This window comes from Cajanus cajan, chromosome 9 (genome assembly GCF_000230855.2).
Source record: "Cajanus cajan strain Asha chromosome 9, NIPB_CcT2T_4, whole genome shotgun sequence".
NCBI lineage: Eukaryota > Viridiplantae > Streptophyta > Magnoliopsida > Fabales > Fabaceae > Cajanus > Cajanus cajan.
In genome coordinates, this window is record NC_138525.1 from 48229196 (window position 1) to 48239968 (window position 10773).

Sequence of the window (10773 nt, forward strand, 5' to 3'; positions counted from 1 at the left end):
ACTATTCTATAAGGAAAAATAAATAAATAAATAAATAAATAAAGCCCGCCATATTAGTTATTACCTTAAAAGAATATCTTTAACATAAATTCTGTCGTGACATCTCCATAATCACTTATTTATTAACGAATTTCCGAAAACGCCAAAAGAAAAGGAAAAATTAGTAAACATTTTTGCGAGACAATTTTCCTTAATTTTCCTAGATTCTCAAAAACCGCAACTGGCTTTTCTTTGTGACAAGAAAATTCCAAGTAAATCCAAAGCAGCCGCTATTTAAAGGCGAACGCGAAGGAAAGCACGCACACACAAAAACTCTCAAAGGCTCGAACTCAAACGGTACTTTCAAACGAGAGAGAGAGAGAAAAAAAAAAACAGTAGTAGTTAACCACTCTCATCTTTCACCATGATAGCTTACTTAGAACACTTCGTGCACGGAAACGACACAGAATCCAAGCCAAACGACGACGTCGCGGGCCTCGAGGGCGCGTTCCACTTCGGCGCCCCGGCCGCCGCCGCAAAGGACTTCGGCGGGATGAAATCCGCCGCGCCGCTGGCCGTGATACGCCCCGCCTCGGGCGCCGACGTGGCGCGCGCGGTGAGGGCTGCGGCGCGCACGGCGAACCTGACGGTGGCGGCGCGCGGCAACGGGCACTCCATCAACGGGCAGGCCATGGCGGAGAACGGCCTCGTCCTGGACATGCGCGCCATGGAGGAGGAGGAGGACCACCTCTCTCTGTCTCACCGCGACGGTTCCCTATACGTCGACGTTTCGGGAGGGGCATTATGGGAAGATGTCCTGAAACGGTGCGTTTCGCAGTTCCGCGTGGCGCCGCGCTCGTGGACCGATTACCTCGGGTTGACCGTGGGAGGAACGCTCTCCAACGCCGGCGTCAGCGGCCAGGCCTTCCGTTACGGCCCGCAAACGTCGAACGTGACGGAATTGGAAGTGGTGACGGGGAAAGGCGAAATCTTAGTATGCTCGGAAGGCCAAAATTCGGAGCTTTTCTTCGCAGCCCTCGGCGGGCTGGGCCAGTTCGGCATCATAACCCGAGCCCGCGTGGCTGTTCAACAAGCCCCAGACATGGTACGCTAATAAATTAAATTGAACGGAAGAGAGAAATTAAAATATTTATATTTATGTTATGTGTTGGATATTATATTAGGTGAGATGGATAAGGGTTGTGTACTCAGAGTTTGAGGAGTTCACTAGCGACGCAGAGTGGCTGGTGACACTGCAAGAGCGTGACGGTTTTGACTACGTGGAAGGGTTTGTTTTCGTGAACAGCGATGACCCTTGCAACGGGTGGCCCACTGTGCCCGTGGGCCCCAACCAGCGCTTCGACCCGGCCCGTCTGCCTGCTCGGGCTGGCCCGGTTCTCTATTGCTTAGAACTGGCGCTTCATTATCGTAACGAAGACCACCCTTCCGCTGTTAATATGGTAATTATATGTTTAACTTTTGTTTATTGAGTAGGATGTGATGTGATGTGTAGACACTCTAGCTGGCGTTTGGGATTTTTGTCTTTTATTGGGGATTGTACGGGTCGGGCACCAATGATGTTTCAGTTTTGACCTAGTGCCTCTCTTACTTTTACTTTCCCTTAGCTAATGAAATGAAAAAAAAGAAAAACAAGTTACTACCTCATACGCAGTGGGTCCCTGGTAAAAAGTCAATATACCCAGGCTTCACCTACACATGTACGAAGTTAAGTCGACGGAGGATGGCTTATTTAATTCTCCTCTGCCATAAGGTCCATACATAACGTCACGCACGGTTTGTGAATTGTGAATTGTGAATTGTGAATTGTTATTATTTTCTTTATTAATTTTGTTTTTCCATGGTTTGTGAAAAGTGACTATTCGGTCATAAATCATAATGTATCTTCCATTGGATTTTCTGACACACGAGCTCGCCTAAAATGGCCTATGTTTTTGGTTTTAAATTACCCAAGGGGACTGTACGTGATACCTTAGCAATTAGCATAAAATGGCAATGGGGAGGGCTAAGGTTAAAATGGTCATGTAACATCAGTGGGTGCTCCATTGCTCTGATCATTGAGATCTCGCTGACGTTTCGGTCCCCACACTTCCGAAAATGGCCAAAAACCCATCATTTTCTGGAATCTGTGGGAAAATATATGAATTTGCGCCAATGACGTAAATACCCTTCTTCGGCTAACACCCTACCTTTTTTTTTTTTTTTTTTTTTTTTTTTTTTTTTTTAATTATTCCTCCTCACTCCTCAGTGGAACTCACTCACTACTCACTACTCACTACTCTCTGTAGGAAGTGGATCGATTACTTGGACGGCTAGGATTCGTTGAGGGTCTAAAATTCAGCGTGGACGTGACATACATGGAATTCCTGCTACGTGTGAAGCGCGTGGAGGAAGATGCAAAAGCCAACGGCATCTGGGACGCACCCCACCCATGGCTCAACCTGTTCGTCTCCAAGTCCAACATCGCTGAATTTGATCGTCAAGTGTTCAAGAAAATCCTCAAGCACGGTGTTGGTGGCCCCATTCTAGTGTACCCTCTATTGCGAACCAAGTAAGTACTTGTACAATTACCATAATTTTTTTCTGTTACCTTACTTAACTCGTTTTCTTTCACCATGAAAATATTTATTCAAGCATTAATTAGTTGGGCAGGCCAGATTTGGCAAAATCTTCTCTTGCCCTTGTTGAGGGGATACGAAGCTAGGTGGTAGTAGCAGCTACATTACATACATACATACATACATTCATTCATTCACGTCAGTCTCTAATATTAATGCGTTTGTTGGGTTGGTTGTGTTGTGTGAGCTTGACCTTGACATGAACTCGTTTATTAATATTGTTACGTTATGACAAGGTTTAAAATTAGCAACATGAATGGCAATTTTCTCTGGGGTTGACACGAAATAGGGGTATGGGTAGGGGTCCCACATGGCACCCAGTGTGACCTGTAAGCCACGTATGTGATTCACCTGAGCTGAGCCCTTAATTTGTTTCGCCACAAATTAGATAATTGTATTTACATAATCGATTATTGTTATTAATAAAATTGAAAAAATGGGAATTAGGACTGGACCACAAATTGTAAACGGGGTTGGGGGTGGTTAAGATCTTGAGGGTGGGTAAGGTGAAGCCAAAGTGGGACCCGCACCCATACCCATCTTGCGGTCGTACCTTCTTACTCTGGGGGTCTCCGTACAGTATCAGCCCTATCTTCCTATTCATATTCACTCCTTGCTCTCGCGGTTGGCGCTTGAGCAAACTTGAAAACCTGTTCCTCTGGGATGGGACACCGTCCTAAGTGGGTGGGTGTATGTGTATGGATGAAAATCGATGAATTTAACTTTTATGTACTCTCTTTGTCTCTTTGCTTCAAAATCTTCACTGACAAAGACCTCAAATGAACTCTCCTATTATAATAGTCGTAGTCGTAGTCGTAGTCGTAGCTACTTTCTAATTAATTCATATATTTATAAATGAAATAGTAATATTGATTAATATAATATATGCTTGTATTGTATGTTGGAATTATTTTAAAAATTATACAAATGGTGCAAGTGAAAAGTGATATAGAGAAGTGGAGATGGAATTGTGTGTGGATATGAGAAAAGGATAATTTAGGTATTAAAAGAAGGTATCTTTCATGGTGAGTGTTGGCAATTAGAATGGACAAGGATATTTATTCGCCAACCGGATTACAGCGACACCGGTGTTTGTATGTATGGACTCTAGAAACGAGATTTGATTTCTGACAGAGAAAACAAAATCAGCCTTCTGGTTGTGGTGATCCTTTTCTGGGGATTGGAATTTGGTTCCTTTTAAGGGTCCCCTCCCATCCCCAATCTGTAACTGGTTAATGTCATGCGCAATTGAATTGACCTCATCCTCATGCATGCATTAATTCATAATTCATAATTCATAATTCATAATTCATATTCAACCGTGATTAATTATTAGTTTTATTGATTAATTAATCAGGTGGGATAGTCGACACTCGGTAGTGGTGCCGGACAGCAACATCTTCTACATCATAGCGTTGCTCCGATTTATTCCACCACCCCCGAAGGGACCACCTACGGAAGTGTTGGTGGAACAAAACCATGAGATTATTCAGTTATGCCACAACAGAGGCTTTGATTTCAAGTTGTATCTCCCTCACTACCAGTCGCAGGAGAACTGGATGCGACACTATGGAGATAAGTGGACCAGATTCGTCGATAGAAAGGCCACCTTTGATCCCTTCGCTATTCTTGCACCTGGACAGAAAATTTTTTCACGAATCCCTCAACCCTTCCCTATCACATAATAAATTACTATATATATTGTTTTTTCTCTGTCATCATTTCATTTTTCCTTTTCCTTCTGTCCCCAATCGCTCCAACCCTTGTACCCATATTGTAAATCAATATTTTGGGCTCAAATTAATATCAATCTTCACCCTTTCCACTCTCAATTATACTTTTTCATTTTTCTATATACGCACACCATTGTATGGACTATGTATAATCCATAATCTATAATTGTTCATTAAAATAATCCCCTTCCAGATATTTCAGGATACTTAAAGGAACTCATCATCTCATAAATGTTAATTTAAACAATATTTTGCTAGCAAAAGTCACTTCTTTATCGGTACAAATTAATTTTTAATTATCATCTTTAGAATATTGTATGAACTGTGCTATTTATATACACACATTTAAATGTAATCAAAATCTGAAATTATTAAAGATGAGTCAGTCCTCTTAATTAATAGAATATCATGATTCAAACTCAAGACTATTTACATAAAGTATCTATAACCACTCACTTGATGGTTGTCGATTAATGATTTGATGAATCGAAAACATATAAGTCAATATTATTGAAATTGCCATGATGAGGGTCGTAAAAAACTAAGGGTTCGAGATTTATGACGCGTATGTATATACATGGGGCATTTTCATCCTATGCGAGTGAACTAGGTACTAGGTAGTGCTTGTCAACGAGTCCTTTTCCATTTTGTGTCTTTAGAATTTTGATCTTTGAGATCAACCTACGTGCCAATCATCAATTCGGAGCGCGCACTACATGTATATATGTCTTATCTGGGACAATATTAACTGGCCTTGATCTTGATGTTTCAGTTGAAGTTTGTTTCGTCCTTAGCTAGCTCATCAATCGTGGTTAACTGTTGTTGCTTTTAATTTTTTGGGGTCCAAATCGAATTCAAATTAACTCGAAAACAGGAAAAAGTAAAACATGTATATATATTTTTTTATATAAATATATAAATGTGAAAGTGAAGGCACTTGGGTTTGGAGTTAGGTATATATGGGATTCTTTATTCCCTTTTGTAGCTTTTTCAAGTGAAAAGATCAAGTCTAATCCAATAAAAGAAGCTAAAATGTGAAGGAAAGGTTTGGGTTTGAACTGGTTTCCACAAATCCTCGGGCTCTGCCTGTTTGACGCGAAAATCAAACAAAATCTACTTGGTTTCTTGATTCTCCACTTTCATATTCTTTTTCTTTTGGTAAGTTTTGTTCTCTTTCGCCTTGTTCGTCAGTAATTTCCTTTTACTCTTATTAAAAGTAGAGAAAAGTGGGAAATACTCGGGGTCCCCTACGTAGCTTTAGAAGGCAATAATAAGATCATGATTTCTTGTAAGAAGCACCACCCAATCACATTGCGTTACGCGATTAGACTCATGCAAAAGTAGCATCTACGTTCCATGGTAAACGTGTCATGCACGGACGTGTTTATTTTCATATCTATATCTTAAAGTCTAACACAGTACGGACGCGTAACTCATGCGCGTGTAATAATAATACCATGCTATCTTGCTTACTTAATACTTACACCTTACACCTTCCACCTTCCACTTCTACCTGGTTTAGTTTAGTTTAGTTTACTCCCCCACCCCACCCATGTTCGCTTTTTCAAAACACCCTTTATGCTTTGTTTTGGTTTACAAAATCAAAAACCAAAAACATTAAAGAGATTGGAATTTAATAGTATAAAGCACTCTTATTATAGCTCTTTTATAGTTTTTTAATCATTATGGAAACAGTGATAAGAAGAGAAGGGCAAAATTAAGATAAATTAAATAAATTTACAATATTTTAGGGTGTATTTGATTAAGTTACAAAATAAATAAAACGAGAGAAATGTTTAAATCATTCGATAACTTTTTTATTTTGTACATTGTTTAATAAATAATAAATAATATAAATGAAATAATATTAAATTTATTATCGTATCTTTATTGATATTAATTAATATAATAAATTATTATTATTATTACCTTAATAAGAATGATGGTGACCAAAATTATGATGACGAAAATAACATTGGCAATGGTGGTAGGAATGGCGGTGATAATAAGTGTTACTAGAAAATTGATTAGTATTTTTCATATTTTATAAAAATAATATTATAAATAAGTAACTTCTAACTTCTTCAATGATTAATCTTTATCATAGAAATGATATTTTAGTCTATGTATTGTAAATTATATATATATATATATATATACATATAGTTAATTTTCATATAATTAAATTTTGTAATAAATAATATTTTTAAATATATAAATCATATAACTAAAGTTTATAATAAATGAATTTTTATATATAAATAATTCTTTAGATATGTAATTAATTAATAAATATTTCAAATAGATAAGTTGTATTATAATTAAATATTATAGTAAATAATTTATATATATATATATATATTATTTTAGATTTATTTTATATAAAACTATTTTAATATTGGAAATTATTTTTAAAATATATTATAATTCAATATAAGAATGTCGATTAAAAAAAAGAGTATACTTAAGGCGATACATGGTTAAGAATATTAAATATATATAAAATTGTAAAATAAAGATAATATGAGATGGTTGAGAAAATTTATTTTAATTATTAATTAGAAACTAAGTTTATGAAATGCATCTCCAACAAAGAGAAGTAAAGTTTATTAAAAAAATCTTGTTTTTAATTTTTTTTATCAAATTTCTTAATTTTATTGAAAAGTGAAAAAAAAATGATGTGATTATATTTTAACTTATTTCTAAATTTTATTATCTCGGATTCTTTATTTTATACTTGTTAACGTAAAAGCATTACGTTGGTATTTATTTATTTTATTTTCATGCTTAATTATTAATATATTACACATTATTTATAAATTTTTATTTTTAAATTTTACTTTCTCTTGATAAATTTTAATATATATATATATATATATTAATCATAAAGAATGAATATTAAAACAAACATAAAATAAAAATATCATTAGTTATGATTAATTTTAATATAACAAAGTTCATTACATTCTAATCATTAATTTTATTTTTTCTAAATTGGTAAAAACATTAGCAACTAAAAAAATGTATTGATTCTTAATATGTCATGAAAAATAAATTATAATAAGAATTTTTTCAAAATATTTTTTTAATAATTTTCAAAACAAATAAAATAAAAAGTTAAGTTGATGAAATAATTTAAATAATTAATTAAAATTAATTGATTAATTATAATAGAGGAGAGTTCAAACGATACTGGTGTAATTTTTACTAAGTATTATATATCATTCAATAACTTTATATTAAAAGTGAATTTTGCAAATCCAACCATTGAATTATAACTTCATATCACTTTATATGTTTATATCAAATTTTGTTAAAATTGAACAACAATTTAAAAGTAATTAAAGTATTCATATTTTATTATATTCTGAAATGTATATATTATGTCAATTTTGTTTTATAAGAATGAAGTATCAAATCGTCTTGGATTAATATAAATTTTTGTATATATGATCTAAAAGTAAAAAACTTTCAATCTAACGATTGAATTTATAAAATTTAGGCTTAATTGCATTTTTGATCCCTCAAGTATTACAATTGTGCAATTTTGATTCCCAAAGTTTCAATTGGGTAATTTTAGTCCCTAAAGAATTGCAATTGTGCGATTTTGGTCCTTCAATTTTTAATTGAATAATTTTAGTCTCACAAATATCATAATTGTGCGATTTTCATCTCTCCCATTAAAAATTTAATAATTTTAATATATATATATATATATATATATACAATATTTTAAAATTATACAATTATTTGTCTATTCAAATTAACGCATATTATAATTTTCTTCAATGTATCAAATGATAAATATTTATTTTTAATAAATAAATAAATTATATATATTTTTATAATATTACTCATAAATTAATATCAGTAATATTATTAATATATTTATAGATAAACTAATAATTTGATAAATATAATTTATTATATATTAATATACTTTTACAAAAATATAAGTATATTAATTAGAAATATACATATCTTTTCTTATATATTTATATTTTTGTAAGAATATATTAATATATACTAAGTCATATTTATCAAATTATTAATTTATCTATAAATATACTAATAATATTATTGATATTAATTTATTAATAATATTAAAATACTAATAATATATAAATTTTATTTATTAAGTAATAATAAATATATATCATTTGATATATTAACAAAAATTATAATATACATTAACTTAAATAATCAAATAATTGTATAATTTTAAAACATTATATATATATATATTTAAATTCAAAAATTACTAAATTTATTAATGAGAAAGACTAAAATCGTACAATCATAATAGTTGAGGGACTAAAATTGTTCAATTAAAAATTAAGGGACTAAAATCACACAATTACAATCTTTTAAGGACTAAAATTACTCAATTAAAACTTTAAGGATCAAAATTGTACAATTACAATACTTGAGTGATCAAAAACACAATTAAGCCTAAAATTTATATTTAATATAAAGTTATTGAGTAGTGTAATATTTAATAAAAGTTATATCAGTGTGGTTTGAACTCTCATCATTATAATATTGTAATTAATTATATATGTGTGTATAATATTGTAATTATAATATTATAAATTGAAGACTAATTAACGTTTTATATCTGATGTAATTCTAAAATTGTATACTCCTGACACGTATGTTTAGACTTAAAAAAATATTTTTTAAAATAAGTGATATATTTTTAATTGATTCTTATGTAAACATAAGTCGGTTCGTGTTAAGTTACAGTTATAAAAAATACATACAGTAGTTTTGTTTAACATTTATGTCTCTCTAGCAGCTTCTTTAATTTTATTTGGGAAGCAACTCAAAGTTGCTTTTCTAGAAAAACGGTTATTCTTTTATTCACTTCTAATTATTAAAAAAATTACTTAAAATTTCAATAAATATTGTTTTCGTAAAACATGTGTCTTTTTTGACAGATTAATTAAAAAATAAACAAACAGGCTAATCCCATAAAAAAATAATATAATTATTCTCCTTTTAGTTGCAAAAAATGATAACCAAGTTCGGGATACATTAAATGAATGGGAAGTGGGAAGCCAATGTCTCTTCCAACAAAATGTCACGTCCAAGAAACAGAATAATTAATCACTGTCTTAATGACATTATGTAGCTCAATTCGTATACTCTTGTTATTGGTTATCTTAATGATATCCAAAGGAGACAAATTCCTAATGTTCAACACTATTTTTCGTGCGAGGATTCTCAAATTACACTCTTTTCTTTTTCTATTGTTTTTTAATATCTAAAAGTCACTAATTTTATTGTAGTCTGTGGGTCTATTTATTTAGTAGTTTGACTCTAATTTAACACATTACCAAAATAAAAACTCAGTGAGTCTATTTATTTTAATGTTACTAATTTTTATTTTTATGTTTTTCATTGACATGACTCTAATTTAGTAAATTACCAAAATAAAAGTTCAATATCATCTAAATTAGTATTTTGACGTTGAAAAATGCTCAGAATTTAAATAATAGATGTGCTGACTTTTTTTTTAATAAAAATAATTAAATAATTGGAAACGAATAAAAAAGTTAAGTATTAAAAAAAGAATTTTATTGTTCATAATAAATCTATTCAGTTTGATTAGAAATGATCCTAGTAAAAAAATATCTGTCCTCTCTACATTAAAAAAAAAAAAAAAACTTATGATGTATATGATCCTATATTTGGTTTGATGTAATCATGTGTTAGGTTATTATATTTAACGGTATATATATAATGTAATCATGTACTAAGCGCTTTATAAAGCATAGGCTGAAATCGGTGAATTTAAAGGGCATTACTTGAATGTAACCGCATGTACATGCAAAGAGATATTATATAGACTTATTGTTATTTATTCGATGATCCTTATAGGACGTAGCCAGTGAAAGTTAATTATTGGAGACAGATAAATGGGTAAAACAGCAGTAGCCACAAATATAATTCTAAAATATGAAAGAAATTATAGTAGTCAATCAAACAATATTATTAACATTTTGGTATACTAAGATAGCTCAAAAAATCAGGGTTACCATTGTCAACATGGCTTCAAACAAGTTTCATCCGTATCATATCTCTACTTTATTCCCATATCAAATATAATTATCACAATTCAATCACATGAAAAACATAAAAGGATAAGCTAATAATCAAAAAAATCAACAATAATTCATATAGAAATAAGCCCTACTATACTATCAACATAACCAATTTCATATATTTCAACAATCATTAACTTGCAACTTCTCAATAAAATACATGTTACTCAATCAGATCAATACAACAACACTTCAAATTACAACACAACCATGTAACTAATCAGAATCCAACATAACATGAGAATAACATATTCCCACGATTTTAATTTATGTAAATTTATAGAATAAATATTTTTTATGTATTGAAAAAAAATTACT

The 10773-nt window shown here is 31.4% G+C and overlaps 1 protein-coding gene across 2 annotated transcripts; it reads left to right on the forward strand.

The window, feature by feature from the left end:
• Positions 1 to 275: 275 nt before the first annotated feature.
• Positions 276 to 4447, forward strand: LOC109791581 (cytokinin dehydrogenase 7). 2 transcript variants are annotated; one of them, XM_020350890.3, is made up of 4 exons: positions 279 to 1084; positions 1164 to 1439; positions 2286 to 2548; positions 3973 to 4447. In XM_020350890.3, the coding sequence occupies exons 1-4, from the start codon at positions 404 to 406 to the stop codon at positions 4298 to 4300; spliced, it is 1548 nt and encodes a 515-aa protein (XP_020206479.1). In that variant the 5' UTR covers positions 279 to 403; the 3' UTR covers positions 4301 to 4447. The 2 variants fall into 2 exon arrangements, with proteins under 2 accessions (XP_082919440.1, XP_020206479.1); XM_083063314.1 differs by lacking the exon at positions 1164 to 1439 and having other exon boundaries at positions 276 to 1084.
• Positions 4448 to 10773: the final 6326 nt, after the last annotated feature.

Coding starts and splice junctions, on each gene's coding strand:
- LOC109791581 (XM_020350890.3), top strand. CDS start 404: ATGATAGCTTACTTAGAACACTTCGTGCACGGAAACGACACAGAATCC. Junction 1,085..1,163: donor TTCAACAAGCCCCAGACATG/GTACGCTAATAA, acceptor ATATTATATTAG/GTGAGATGGATAAGGGTTGT. Junction 1,440..2,285: donor ACCCTTCCGCTGTTAATATG/GTAATTATATGT, acceptor TACTCTCTGTAG/GAAGTGGATCGATTACTTGG.